The sequence below is a fragment of the Drosophila subobscura genome, chromosome J (assembly GCF_008121235.1).
Source record: "Drosophila subobscura isolate 14011-0131.10 chromosome J, UCBerk_Dsub_1.0, whole genome shotgun sequence".
Taxonomy (NCBI): domain Eukaryota; kingdom Metazoa; phylum Arthropoda; class Insecta; order Diptera; family Drosophilidae; genus Drosophila; species Drosophila subobscura.
Genome location: NC_048532.1, coordinates 13,483,846 through 13,498,448, shown reverse-complemented (window position 1 = coordinate 13,498,448; position 14,603 = coordinate 13,483,846). Strand labels below are relative to the sequence as shown.

At 47.0% G+C, this 14,603-nt stretch overlaps 3 protein-coding genes across 4 annotated transcripts; all 3 read left to right on the top strand.

Annotated features, from left to right (window-relative positions):
* On the top strand, positions 1-2,189 carry LOC117893508. The gene is made up of 6 exons (XM_034800146.1): positions 1-583; positions 649-866; positions 928-1,061; positions 1,120-1,274; positions 1,336-1,577; positions 1,635-2,189. Exons 1-6 carry the CDS (start codon positions 1-3, stop codon positions 2,055-2,057), a joined length of 1,755 nt encoding a protein of 584 aa, XP_034656037.1. The 3' UTR covers positions 2,058-2,189.
* A 2,715-nt stretch (positions 2,190-4,904) lies between these two features.
* Positions 4,905-11,437, top strand: LOC117894958 (acetylcholine receptor subunit beta-like 1). The gene is made up of 7 exons (XM_034802288.1): positions 4,905-5,046; positions 5,127-5,283; positions 8,238-8,374; positions 9,164-9,318; positions 9,545-9,989; positions 10,048-10,647; positions 10,703-11,437. Exons 2-7 carry the CDS (start codon positions 5,217-5,219, stop codon positions 10,865-10,867), a joined length of 1,569 nt encoding a protein of 522 aa, XP_034658179.1. The 5' UTR covers positions 4,905-5,046; positions 5,127-5,216; the 3' UTR covers positions 10,868-11,437.
* Positions 11,438-12,397: 960 nt separating this feature from the next.
* On the top strand, positions 12,398-14,120 carry LOC117894965 (vegetative cell wall protein gp1). 2 transcript variants are annotated; one of them, XM_034802299.1, is made up of 3 exons: positions 12,398-12,615; positions 12,689-13,449; positions 13,543-14,120. In XM_034802299.1, exons 1-3 carry the CDS (start codon positions 12,613-12,615, stop codon positions 14,018-14,020), a joined length of 1,242 nt encoding a protein of 413 aa, XP_034658190.1. In that variant the 5' UTR covers positions 12,398-12,612; the 3' UTR covers positions 14,021-14,120. The 2 variants fall into 2 exon arrangements, with proteins under 2 accessions (XP_034658190.1, XP_034658189.1); XM_034802298.1 differs by having other exon boundaries at positions 12,689-12,903; positions 13,393-14,118.
* The last annotated feature ends 483 nt before the right edge of the window (positions 14,121-14,603 follow it).

The following is a 14,603-nucleotide window of genomic DNA, read 5'->3' as shown; positions in this document are numbered from 1 at the left end:
ATGTTGCAGCAATCTATCAGCGGCCTGGAACAGAGCACAGACTACTCGGCGGCGTCAGTGGCCACCACCACAGCAACGCCACACACTGTGGTGCCGCCACCTCTACGCAGCTTCAAGGGTCGCATTCAGACCACAACACCAACGTCGAGGACATCAAAGGACGCCCGCCCCTTGGCCACTGGCGCTGAGGCGCAGCAGGAGCTGGTGGGCCAAATTGCCTCCAAGTCGTACATTTCGGGACCCACCACACAGGCCTCGAAGCTGTCCAAGCGTGCTGGGCTGGCAGGGCCCAAAAAGTTCCCCAAAGATGTGCGAAATCGCAGCAGCGTGGCCGTGGAGCGCAACAAACTGCATCACGATGTGCCCGATCATGTGCCCGACTCCTCGGGCTACATACCACAACGCATTGGACATCCTGTGCATCTGGATTATGGCTCCACGGGTGTGGATTCCAGTGGAGCGCCGACAGGTAGTGGTGCTGGCTACCATGCACCGGCCTACGAGGGCAACAAATGGCACGAGGAGTACTGGGATCAGGAGTACGCCGGCCAGCAGTTTCTGCACAACAGCACGAGGGTGCAACGTGAGTGGCAAGCTGCCTGCTATCTGCTTGGAATCCTCTCTTATAATCTTCTCCCTTAATCTTAGACATTGAAGCGGAGTGCCAGGATGATTACATGAAGATCCGCATTGGCTTTAATGGCTCCTTCAGCGGCTTGCTCTACTCTGCGGGCTATGCCTATGACCCGGACTGCATGTACATCAATGGCTCGGGTCGTGACTATTACGAGTTTTATATACAACTCAATCGCTGTGGCACTTTGGGCAAGAACTCACTGCAGGAGGAAAATCGCAAGAATCCAACTGTAAGTAACCAAAAGCAAAACCATTCATAGATCTAATATTTGCTTGAATTTTCCCGCTTAGAACTTCATGTGGAACACGGTCACAGTGCAATACAATCCCCTAATTGAGGAGGAATACGATGAACACTTTAAGGTCACCTGCGAGTATGGCTATGACTTTTGGAAGACGGTTACCTTTCCCTTTCTAGATGTGGAGTAAGTAACAAATCAGAATTCATTGCCCACAGAAATGCTCATAAATTCCCTTCCCCAGAGTGGCCACTGGCAATCCTGTTGTCTTTACGCTGAGTCCACCCGAGTGCTACATGGAAATACAGAATGGCTATGGCATTGGTGGGCCGCGTGTGACGGGTCCAGTGCGTGTGGGCGATCCACTGACCCTGATCATCTACATGCGAAGCAAATACGGTGAGTAAATTTATCTCCAAACCCATAAATCACGGCTCAATGATTGTCGTGCATTCTGTAGATGGCTTTGACATTGTGGTCAACGATTGCTATGCACACAATGGCGCCAACAAGCGGATACAGCTCATCGATCAGCACGGCTGTCCGGTGGATGACAAGCTCATCTCACGCTTCAGGGGCTCCTGGTCCGATGCGGGTGTCTACGAGACGCAGGTTTATGCGTATATGAAAACATTTCGATTCACTGGCTCCCCGGCACTCTACATTGAGTGTGATGTCCGCATGTGCCACGGACGTTGTCCGGTAAGTGGATAAAAGACTTTATTCAGAAGGATCTCTGCTGATTCCTTCCCTTTGCAGAGTCAACCCTGTCACTGGCGCAACCTGAAGGCAGTCACCAAGCGTGACACTTCCAACATGACGGCCACGAATCTCTCGCTCCCACCACTGTCCACCGATGGCGAAGGCCTCGCTGCCCTCACCACAGAGAGTCCCTCCACACAAAATTCGCTTTCGGAGAACGTGAACCTCTTCCAGTCGCTGCGCGTGCTGCAGGAGGGCGAAAACGATGGCGATGATGTCTATGCCCATCGGCAGGCAAAGCCCCCGGGGCCGCATCAGACCTGCCTGAAGACCAGCACCTTTTCGGCGTTGACAGCCGCTGGCTCTGCCCTGCTCTGTGTGCTGACTGTGACGCTCTTCATTGCCTGCTCCCGGCTGAAGCGGCGCAAGGAGTCGACGCTCTACGACTCCTACATAGCGCACAAGGGTCAAATCGATTGAATGTCGCTGACTTTCGCTTCCAGCGTTCGATTGTGTATATAGTTTATGTCCAACCAAGTTCTGTTCGCTCTTAGATTTCTAGTTTTAATTTAAGTTTTATTTTGTAGTATTTTCTTAGGTTTTTCGTTGTACATTTTAAGGTTTTAATTTCGTCAAAATGAAATTTTCGATAATTAAAAATTGCAAAAACCAAAGTTGCAACGGAAATGAAATGGGAATGCCCCCAAAAGTTGCTACCACCCGAAAGTATGCAACAAGTGCAGCTGTAGACATATTTTACATACATGCTACATGGTCTTTACATAGTTAATACATGTCATTAAGAGCACTGAAGGCCGTTTAGCAGGGGGTTTTGCGGCACGTCTAGCTGTCGTCTCATTTTATGCTACCCCATGTGGGAGGCATAAGGAAACGCCTTTCGTGGCTTGTGCCACTTGTCACTTCGCACTTCCTCATGCGCGGCAGGCATGTGGCATGGCCATCATTGACATGCCCGTTCAGCGTTTTTGTGTGCTGTTTGCTTGTCATGGATTCATGCCGAAGATTTATTTATTGTGACGGTTTTTTTTTGTCGGTCGTGCGCTTTGCCGCATGATTTTCATTTTCATTTGTTGTTGGCTGGCTGCTGGCTGGCTGGCTGGCTGCTGACACAAATTTTCGACTGCGGCGCGCCGCAAAACATTGCCCAAAGTGTTAATATGGTTGAGGACTTTTAATATTACTCAACTTTGCAGTGCAACTGCCACACAGAGCCACAGATGCAGCCCCAGCCACAGACACTCTGCTAATTGTGCAATTTTGCGATGGCCTGACGACGCCTCATTTTTGGCGTTTGGGGCAGCGCGCGTCACTTCTTGTTGGTTCTCGAGTGTAAAAATTAACACGGAACGAGCAGAACCAACAGCCAGTAGCAGTGTCAAATTGCTTTGACTAATTAATTTATTTGACACCTGAGAAAACAAACAAAAGAAAATTCGCGGGAGCAGCCAAACAATCCAAAAAACAATCCAAATGTTTATGTTATCAAATTAAATTTTTCGCACACAATTTTGCATACAATAATGCCATGGCGTGGCGCGTTTTTATGAGCACATTTATGATTAATTGCAGTTTAAGCTGCTAAGAAAACAAAACTAAATAAATTCAAAACAACCCAGAAACTGCCAAAAAATATTAAAATGCTTGGGCATGCCCCACCCCATTTGGAGGTAATAATTATGTACGAAAAAGAGATTTCTCCACTTACCTACGCGTCATCTAGGCCATCGCTGAGGGTTCCATCTGCCGCACGTATTGCGGCTGTGAGGCTGTGCGACGACCTTGAGTGCGGCCGGCCAAAAGTGTTTCAATTGAATGCAGCCAAAATAAATTATGAAAAATACAGAAAATTAATTTGATGTAATTTTTGCGTTGGCGTTGATTTTATCGCTGAACAAAACTCGGCAAAATAGGAATAGAAATACTTACACAGCTGTGGGGGAATGATGTGGCAGGCGGCTGCTGGCTGCTTGGGTGACACCAAAATGGCACCCAAATTGCGGCAGCCCGACTCCGACTCCGACACCAACAAAGGCTTCAGAAACTGCTGCTTTTTATGCGCTGTGAGGGGCGACCTTAGTGTGCTTCTTTTTTGTCTTGATTTTTGCTTTTTTCTAGCCATGCAGCAGAGCTGTGAGGCAGTCGCGACTGCTACACTGATGATGTCTCATAACTTTTGCACGTTCGTGGCCTGAGTCTTTCGCTTGCATTGTATTGCGCTGTCATGCGCACATGAAAATCACCAGCATCATCATCATCACCATAGACGTCGTCATCATCGTCATCACGAGGCAAAGGTAACTTCCATCAGCAATGCAAAAATATGCTTTCATTACCAAATGGTTAATGCATAATGTTTTCCCCTTTGACTGTAACTTCTTGGCAGTTTTTTTGGTAGTTTTTTCCACTGCTCCTCGATTGTGGCAAGAATTTTAAAACGTTTTGGGCTTTGGGTCGCACGAAAATTAATCAAATCGTTACACGGAAGTGCTCGGAGTCTTAAATATTATAATTCATGTAATTAAGCATCAGGCGGACAGCTGCTGACACTGCCATGAGAGCTGCAAAAAGGGAAAATGAGTTCATAATTATTACCAAAAATAAAACACAAAAGAATTTCAGAAACTGTAACCAATTCAATTCCAATTGCTGCCCAAAAAAACCCTTAAAAATGTTAATGATGTACTGCACAATGTGCTGTTATTCCCTAAGTAACCTTTTAGGCACATTCTACGAGTATTTGAATCATTCGGGCAGGCGCCATGAGGAACTGCCGCATGCTAATGATATTCATCAGTAATTAGGCGCAACATATCATGCCAGAAAAAAAGCAACAACAAAACTATGAAATAACAAATTAAGCGCCACGCCCACATGACCTTTTGAGGCGTTGCTTTTGTGTGTTTACTCTTGCCTTTTGTTTGTTTTGCTTAATTTATAGGCTCAAGTGTTGTGTCATAATTAATATACGCTCCAAAGTTAAGCGCACACGGAAGCGCTCGTTCCCATACACTTACTTTTTGCAGGCACTGTGGCGGAACTTATTCTTGGCATCCCTGTGGCACGACAGAGCACATGTCAGGTCAGCCCAGCAGCAGCCAACAGCTGTTTCGGTCTTTGTTTACAAACTACTCAAGGGAGAGGATGAGAGAGAGACACACAGCCACCCTGCTGGATAAGGGAGAGTGCATCAAAGTTTGCTCTCTTTTATCCGAAATTTTTGACGCCTGCGCCGTGCGTGTGGCACTCGGCTGCTGCGCGCATTCCCATTGATTTTTATCCAGAATCCCCGAAGTAGAGTTCTTAATCCGCACCCAAACTGACTGGCTTCCAGTCAGAGCAGCGCAGAAAAACTCTCTGGCAGCAAATTTTCGGAAACATAAAATAGTGAAAATTCAACCAATAAATTTAATTGCAAAATCAAAAGCCAAGCAAGCTGCCTGGCCTGAAGGTGAAGTGCAAGAGAAACCCTTTGCGTAGAAGAGTTTTACCAGCTCTAAGGCTGTGCCGTTTCTTTGTGTGTGTCTGCAGTTCGGGGCGTGGACTCCATTCATCCATCCATTCAGCATCAAAAATCTACCAACATGTTCTGGACCTTGTAAGTGCTGAGGAATACCCAACATGGAGTGGACCAACAGCAGATCCTGGCTGCTGTACGGCATCCTCTTGCTCCTGGCCATTGCCGCAGGTACGTAAGGTGCGGGCCGACTGGCGGGGCGGGGGCAGTGGGCCAACTCTGCCCCCAATTTCCGGGCTGAGGGCTGTTATGTAATGTACAACAAAAACTCGCGAAAATGTAAAGGAAAAACTCTGCTGCTAAAAGTTACCAACAAAAATCCAAACCCTTCCGCAAAAAAAAAACAAAAGAACAACTATCTCTCTCTCTTTCTCTCTCTCTCTCTCTCTCTCTTAGCTAGCTAACAAATTTTTACAGCAATGATTTGATTTTTTTCTTAAATTTTACAAACTCGCGCTGGCAGCGCCGCCTTAACAAGTTCTCCAAGCTCTCATTTTGGGCAACCACCAAACCAACCCAGCAACCAGTCCAGCAACCACCACCACCAGCCTCAGCTGAGCTCCGCGGCCGCTGCTCCCTTGTACTGTATCTCAGCCTCTCAACGCTGCTACCCCACAACCTAGAGAAAAAAAAAGCGAAACCAGCGACAACTTTCGACTGAGAAAATAAAGTTCCCCCAACGAACAAAGTGTTTAATGAGAGACTTGGAGTAGCTTGCCAAAGCGACGCTGCTGCAGCGCTGCAAACGAGAAAAAATTAGAACCAAACCCACAAAACTGCGCTAGTCATTTTCACTCTATATCAAACTATATATATCCATAATATATATCCTATATATTCCATATAATCTAACGTAGAACTCTACTTAGTAGCACACCCATCCATACATCCATCCAAACACCCAGCCACCAACCATCCAACCACCCGCACAAAATAAAAACCAGTTGAGACCCCCCCGTTAAGAGTAGATCTTCTGCTATGGCTATCTCTGTCTGTCTATTAGCTCCAGCTACTAGTGCTTCTCTTGCTCCCTGCCCACTTCTAACTCTCTCTCTAGCTCCCTGCCCACTTCTATTACTGTCTCTTGCTCCCTGTCCACTTCTTAATCTGTCTCTTGCTCCTGCTCTCTCTCTCTCTCTCTCTCTCTCTCTGTCTATAATGCTCGACAAACTGTAAACTTCTGTACCCTATAAAAAGAAAACTATTCCTTATACTCGTACTCTCTTTATCTCTCTCTCTATATATGCATAAGTATATCCTCCACCTCCTTCAGCCTTTTGTAATTATAAACTTCTCCAAGCCCCAGCTGAAATCTCCCTTAATCCCAATCCACCCAAACCCCACCCCAAACCCTGTGACTATCCCACGTTTTAAGGGGCTACTGGCAAGCACATGGTAGCCAAGGAAGGGCCTCGAACAGCCGCAGGATGAACAGCAACTGAAATGAACAGCAACAACAACCAAGCAAACAAACAACAACAAAAAAGATCAACCACAAAACAAAAACGTAAACGATAAAGAAAATTACCAATTTTCAGTCAATGAAATTGCATTTTATATATATACAACATATGTACATACAATATATATACTTTATATAGATATATATATAAAGATTTCTGTATCAACTGCCGAATCTTAATTCATACTCCTTCTCTTCTGAGCAGTCCAAGAAAACAGGGAAAGAAACGAAATAGAATTGGTAGGAGAACAGAACCCTGAAAATGAGGCATAGGTACTTAGTGTCTAGAGCTCTGTTGGTATATAATGAACACACACACACACAGCCACACACACATTTAAAACACACACTCACAGTCACATAGTAACGGTATGAACATCCCAAACGCCCCCATGCCACCCATTCCACCTAGCCGCAAAGTGCAACTCCAGCAGGGGGAGTAGACACGCTCGCGTGTGCTCCATATATGAGTCCCCGCACGCACTCCCCACACACACACACATAGGCGACAAGGATAACCCGGTCACACACACACGCAAGCCAGAGTGTGAGCAGCATCCAACCCAAAAAGAGCTTTTCGCTCTCTCACCCACAAGCGCCACGTGAAGTGAAGGACAAGCTTTCGGATAAAACTTTACTCAGCTGTCGTAGTGCAAGAAAAACAACGGTTAACCGGCACATATAGACATCTCTTTCTCGCACACTCTCATAGCTAGAATGGGGTTTTGCCCTGCTAGGTCCTTAGGGGCAAAGTGAAGAGTTTCTAGTGGGGTGGTGGCACCAAAACTATAAGTGTTGCACATCGTTAAGCACCAATCGTTAATCGTTATCGTTAGCTGTGTTATCGTAGTACAACTTTAAGCTAGGACTCTAGGACTGTAAGAATCAAGCAAACAGCGAGAGGCATTTGCATTAAAGCAGCCACTAGGTGAGGCCTAGTTCTTGCTTAATGCAAGTGCCTCCGAATATGCGGCGTATAAACAACGTAGGCCAAGAACCATCCACAACAGCAAACAGAAACCACAACAACAAACATACAACACTGGCAGCACCACCAATATTAAATATTAAAAATAAAACCCACAATCGAGCGTCCATTTTTGTTTACTTCTTTCCGAAATCAAAATTCCAAAATTCCAAGTTGCTAAATGAAGAAGAAGATGTTGAAGAATCGGTCAAAAGTTGGATAAATGTCTCTCTCTCTCTCTCTCTCTGTCACTCTCTCTCTCTCACTCTGTCCTATCTGTCTCTCTCGCTCTCTCAGCCTGTCTCTCTCTCTCTCACACACTGTCTCTCTCTTTCGCGCTGTCTCTCTGCCTAACTCTATCTCTGTCTAAGCTAAATCATCCTAAGCCCATTCAAAAATGAAAAATTAAATTTAAAAAAAAACCCAAAAAAAACCAAGAAAAACTAAAAAAACAAAGAATACAACAACTTTGCTCATCCGTTCCGTTTCTCTGTATTCTCTGATTTCATTAAAATTATTCATTTATTTATTAAACATTTTTATTTATTTATTTCAATTTTTTTCTTGGCTTTACATTTTTCTCTTCCCCAATTTGTATCTATTTACTATTACGTTTTGTTGTCGTTTTTTTTTTAAACATTTCTTTTGCGTTTCTTTTTATTTTTTATTTTATATTTTTAATTTTGTTATTTTTAGTCAGTGCATCCGAAGATGAAGAGCGCCTGGTGCGTGACCTCTTTCGAGGCTACAATAAACTCATACGACCCGTACAGAATATGACACAAAAAGTTGGAGTAAGATTTGGTTTGGCGTTCGTACAGCTAATCAATGTCGTAAGTGTTCACAAAAATCAAATTTGCCAAATGAAAAAAAAACACAAAAACTAATCAACTAATAAAAAATATATTTTGTATAAAAAAAAAGAGTAACAATAACAATAAAAAAAAAGAAAAAACTAACATTAGTAGCGTGTAAATGTATTTTCGTGTTCGAATTCTTCAGTTTTATTGTTGCCACACACACACACAGCCAGCCACCCGTTACGCCCATGTGTAAAGTTATGGGCGTGGCAGGGGCATACCAAAAAAATGTTTATTTAAAGTTTTCGTTTTATTTGTTGCTTTTTGTGTAAATAATTACGTACACATCGTTGCCTTGACTTTGTATGTTTCGTAGTGCTGAAGAAAAACAAGAAAAAAAACAAAAACAAATACTAACTCTAATACCAAATACTAACCCTAAAGAATTAAGATTTAAACAAGCAAAAACAAAAAAAAAACTAACTAACTAACTAACAAAACACTAAGAGTTAACCAAAATGCGAAATAATTGTCTTAACTATCCCTTCCCGCCCGCTCTTTCTCTCTCTCTCTCTCTCTCTCTTACTCTCACACACAAAAAATATCGATTCGATTTCGATTCGCTTCGAATCTGCAATACAAAAATCGTATTCGTAATCGTCCTCGTACCGTTATCTCTCACGTAACCACCAACCACCACTAAACCAAACCACCAAAAACCACCATCACCATGAAAAAAATCACCATAAATATCGTAAAAAAAATACAAACGAATATTCCCGAACCGAATACCGAACCGAAATACCGAACCGAAATCACAAGAATGAGAAAAATCAAATTATGAAATCAAACGTTTGGTTACGTTTGGTTTGGTACGACTACCAGCTGCAGTGGGATGAGGCCGATTACGGCGGCATCGGGGTGCTACGTCTGCCACCCGACAAGGTTTGGAAGCCGGACATTGTGCTCTTCAATAAGTGAGTAAATGGCCATAGATAACCGTAACAACTAGCAATCTACTACTTACTCTCTCTCTGTCAACTCTGTACACTAAAAAAAGAACTAGTTGTAGGCGAAAGTAATCCACAGCTTTCCAACGGCGAACGATCTTTCTCGTTCATCTCTCTCTCTGTCTGTGCTTAACCCAAAGACTAATATGTCCATTCTCTATCCTAATAACTTTATTCCTAATCCACTACCCAGTGCCGATGGCAACTACGAGGTGCGCTACAAGTCCAACGTGCTGATCTATCCCACGGGCGAGGTGCTGTGGGTGCCGCCGGCCATCTACCAGAGCTCCTGCACCATCGATGTCACCTACTTCCCCTTCGATCAGCAGACGTGCATCATGAAGTTCGGTTCGTGGACCTTCAACGGTGATCAGGTGTCGCTGGCCCTCTACAACAACAAGAACTTTGTGGATTTGTCGGATTACTGGAAGTCGGGCACCTGGGACATCATTGAGGTGCCCGCCTACCTCAATGTCTACGATGGCGACAGCACACATCCCACCGAGACGGACATCACATTCTACATCATCATTCGGCGCAAGACTCTCTTCTATACGGTGAATTTAATTCTGCCCACGGTGTTGATTTCATTCCTCTGTGTTTTGGTCTTCTATCTGCCAGCGGAGGCGGGCGAAAAGGTAAGGGTTGAGATCAGGTTCGAGCTGCAGTTTGACTCTCACTCTCTTTGTCTTCCAGGTTACCCTCGGCATTAGCATTCTCCTGTCACTGGTTGTGTTCCTGTTGCTCGTGTCAAAGATATTGCCACCCACATCGCTGGTGCTGCCACTGATCGCCAAGTATCTGCTGTTCACTTTCATCATGAACACGGTGTCCATTCTGGTGACGGTGATCATCATCAATTGGAACTTCCGTGGGCCGCGCACACATCGCATGCCCATGTACATACGCTCCGTATTTCTGCACTATCTGCCCGCCCTGCTGTTCATGAAGCGTCCGCGTAAGACCCGTCTACGCTGGATGATGGAAATGCCGGGCATGAGCATGCCGGCCCATCCACATCCCTCGTACGGCTCACCGGCGGAGCTGCCCAAGCATATCAGCGCCATTGGTGGCAAGCAGTCCAAAATGGAGGTCATGGAGCTGTCCGACTTGCATCATCCCAACTGCAAGATCAATCGGAAGGTGAACAGCGGCGCAGAGTTGGGCCTGGGCGATGGCTGTCGTCGCGAGAGCGAGTCCTCCGACTCCATTCTGCTCTCGCCCGAAGCCAGCAAGGCCACCGAGGCGGTTGAGTTCATAGCCGAACATTTGCGCAACGAGGATCTCTATATACAGGTGAGTGTGGCAGAATAATTCATGGAATTTTAATGCATTCTTAACTTATTTTTAGACCCGTGAGGATTGGAAGTACGTGGCCATGGTGATCGATCGCCTGCAGTTGTATATTTTCTTTATTGTGACAACTGCCGGCACGGTTGGCATTTTGATGGATGCACCACATATCTTCGAGTATGTCGATCAGGATCGCATCATTGAGATCTACAGGGGAAAGTAAGTTGCAGGAAGGAGCAGCGGTACGAAAGAAATGGTTAACAGCATTGCAAACGCAACAATAATAAGCAAACAAAAACACAAACAAAATGTGGAAGGAAGTGGCGAAGAAACAATGAAAAAATTGCAACAATTAGAGCGGATTTTTTAGATTTTACTAAACGAATAAACGAATTAATGGCTTGAGCAAAATTAACCTTAACACATACAATTCAAACACACTAAAACAAGTAACTAAACTTAACACACAAAAGGATTGGCAGGGGAGGAACACTAAACTATCAGCAAATAGTTCATGCAGCAACAAATGTTTAACAAATAAATCAAAATAGCACAAAGAAAAACAAAACAAAAACCAAACCAAAACCTAGTGGAATTGTGCGTAAAATTTATAATTTTTAATACACAAAAACTTAGCTAATATATACACTAAAAATCTAGTAATGAGCGCGTGTTTAGTTTAGGTTTGGAGGATTGTTTTCTCTCTCAGAACTTTGTTATGTTGAATGAAGGGAAAAGGACACCTTAAACTTAAGTAAAACAATTTTACATTTAAGCATTGAGCAATCCACACACTGAAAAACAAAATCACAATTTGTAAATGCTTCACAATCGATCACAAAACAGCTGCCAATAAAGCTACCATAAAGATCTCTCTCTAAGCAAAGGAGCGATCACCCCAATAAAAATGCAAAAGTTAATTTAATAGTGAACAAAAAAAAGAAAAACTAATGCGATTTTGCCGCGTGTTACGCGCTGGGATAATTGTTGATGATTTTATTTATTGACCAACTGCGGGAATGTCGATGCAAATGGGAATCACAGATGGCAGGGGAGTTATCTATGGAGTGGCTGGCCAATTATGTAAGCACGATTCTTGGTTATATGTGGCCCCCAGCACTTTATGTTACTGTTAGGAGTCACACAAAAGTTCGCACATTAATCATACGCCCACGTACGGCCACAGGCTGTGGTGTGAATTCTGTCATCTTCAATCAGTATGCCAGATATAGCCCAGAGCCAGAGCCTCACATCATAATGAACTAAACACACAGGCAGGAATTCCCTAAGGCCTAGAGGTTCCTGGTCATAATTAATCACACACAAAAAATCAGCAAAAACTAAAAACTAACTAGTACGCGCTGTGTTATTGACTTACAATCGCCGCTGATTACCAAGCCAAAAGCAACAGCCACAAGCCGCCAGATGTGTGAGTATGTGAGTACGTGTTCGGATCTACAAACATCTATCTGAATCTCTATCTCTCGCTGTGTGTACAGCTATCTATGTACAGCTTCTCGTCTATGGCTACATCAAAGGTTGCAGCATCACGACGACTACAACGACTACGACGAACGATGACGATCGACCGACCGACCAACCGTCCGACCAACCGTCCGACTGGGCCCAAAACTCGTCTCGTCTTGGCTGACTCAAAGCCTCGGCATGTCTGTACGACCGAAAGCGCCGCTTAGGGGCTGCTCTGTGGCTCCGACTGAGGCTCTGAGGTATAAATGCGCCAAGGGAGAACATTTGGGCATCATTCGATTTTCTGATTTTGCAACGAAGACGTCGCTTGGCACCCGCCTTCGACATCGAACAGCGACCAAATCCGCTCCAGCTTCAGCTCCCGGGCCAAGTGGATAAATCATTTTCCTCAACCGAAACCGGTAATAATTTCCGACTTCGTTTCGCGTTTCTGTGCCTCTGTGTTTGTGTGCGGGAAAACTCGGAAAATCCGCAGCAGAAATGGTGAGTTCCGCTGCCCGACCCGCCCCCCGAACCGGGAAGTTTTTGATCTCCCGATCTGTTCCCTCTGTTGCAGCGCTGTCTCCTGCCTCTGCTGGCCGCGCTGCTCGTCGCAGCGGGCGTCCACGCGGATGTCTCCCACCTGGACACGGATCTGCAAGAGGATGGCTACCACTACAAGCAGCCATCGGTGCCCTTCCCGCAGCCTGGCAGCGGCAATGACATCGATGATTCGGGCATAGGACCGGGTCCAGCTCCCTCGGCGCCAGGTCCCTCGTACGGACCGCCACAGACGCAGCCACCGCCGCGTCCTCAGCCACCACCGCGCCCGCAGCCCACGCAGCCAGCTCCCTCCTATGGTCCACCACAGCCGCAGCCCACGCAGCCAGCTCCGTCTTACGGTCCGCCACAAACGCTGCCCCCTGCACCGCGCCCGCAGCCCACGCAGCCAGCGCCTTCCTATGGCCCACCGCAGAAGCAGCCTCCGCCACGCCCTCAGCCGCAGCCCACACAGCCTGCGCCCTCGTATGGACCACCACAAACGCTGCCACCTGCACCACCACGTCCCCAGCCCACGCAGCCAGCTCCGTCTTACGGTCCACCCCAGACACAGCCCCCGCCGCCGCGCCCACAGCCGCCATCCCCACAGCCTGGTCCGGAGTACCTGCCGCCCGATCAGCCCAAGCCACGTCCCACACCACCGCGTCCACAGCCACCACCACCACCACCAAGGCCGCAGCCGCAGCCTCAACCTAGTCCCGGATATGGACCTCCTCCAAGGCCACAGCCTCAACCTCAGCCTCAGCCGCAGCCACAACCCACTCCTGGATACGGGCCACCACCAAGGCCTCAGCCACAGCCCCAACCTAAGCCTCAGCCACAACCCACTCCCGGATATGGACCTCCCCCAAGGCCACAGCCTCAGCCGCAGCCCAAGCCGCAGCCCTCTCCCGGCTACGGGCCACCACAAACGCAGCCGCCACGCCCACAGCCACCACGCCCACAGCCTCCTCAGCCACAGCCGGGAGCCGAGTATCTGCCGCCACAGGGCGAGAATGAGGTGACTCCACCGCAGCCACAGCCCACGGCGCCAGTTCCGGATTATAACCCACCACCCGGCCCTACCTATCAGCCACGCCCACCTGCACCCCCAGCACCGCCAGCGCCCACTTATCAGCCACGCCCACCAGCACCACCTGCACCACCAGCGCCCACTTATCAACCACGTCCTCCAGCACCGCCAGCACCTCCTGCACCCACCTATCAGCCACGACCTCCTGCACCCCCAGCACCACCCACTCAGGAGTACGGCCCACCGCCCACTAGCGCTGGGCAGGAGGAGGATGCGGGCGCCCTGGGACCCGATGGCTACAACTACAACAAGCCAGCCAAGCCGTTCACCTTCTAGGCCTCCAAGTTCTCAACTTTAAATATAAATCTGTACGCGTACTCGTAAAATTAGACACTGCCCCTCCCAAACCCCACCCCCCAAACCGATGGCAAAACAAATCTAAATCCAAATAAAAAGACACAAATCTACACCAAAAATCAGTCACTCACTCGGGGGATTCGGAGCGGTCAATGTCCAAGCGAGTGGAGCTGCTAGCGGCGGCCTTCTGTCGCGTCACTTCGATGCTGACAGGCGACAGACGACTTGGAGCTTCATGGCGATGGTCAGCGGCAGATGGCACTGGCCAAAATATCAGCGGTTCAAGTGCAATTGCAGTTGCAACTGCATTTGAAACTCTCCGCCCAGCTGGTTAGGTCAAATCAATCAAATCCGGGGGCGTCATAAATCAGAATCAGACGACGACTCGTTCTGCCAGAGGAGGAAATTCCGCGAGCGTCAAGCAGCCGTGAAACGTTCTCCCGGGCACCCAGCAGTCAATGTTTATTTTATGCTTTGGCGAATCTATAAACCTATTATGACTATATGCACTTTTATATGCGATGCGAAAGCCCATAAAGTCAGAGTGCCAGAGAGCCATAGC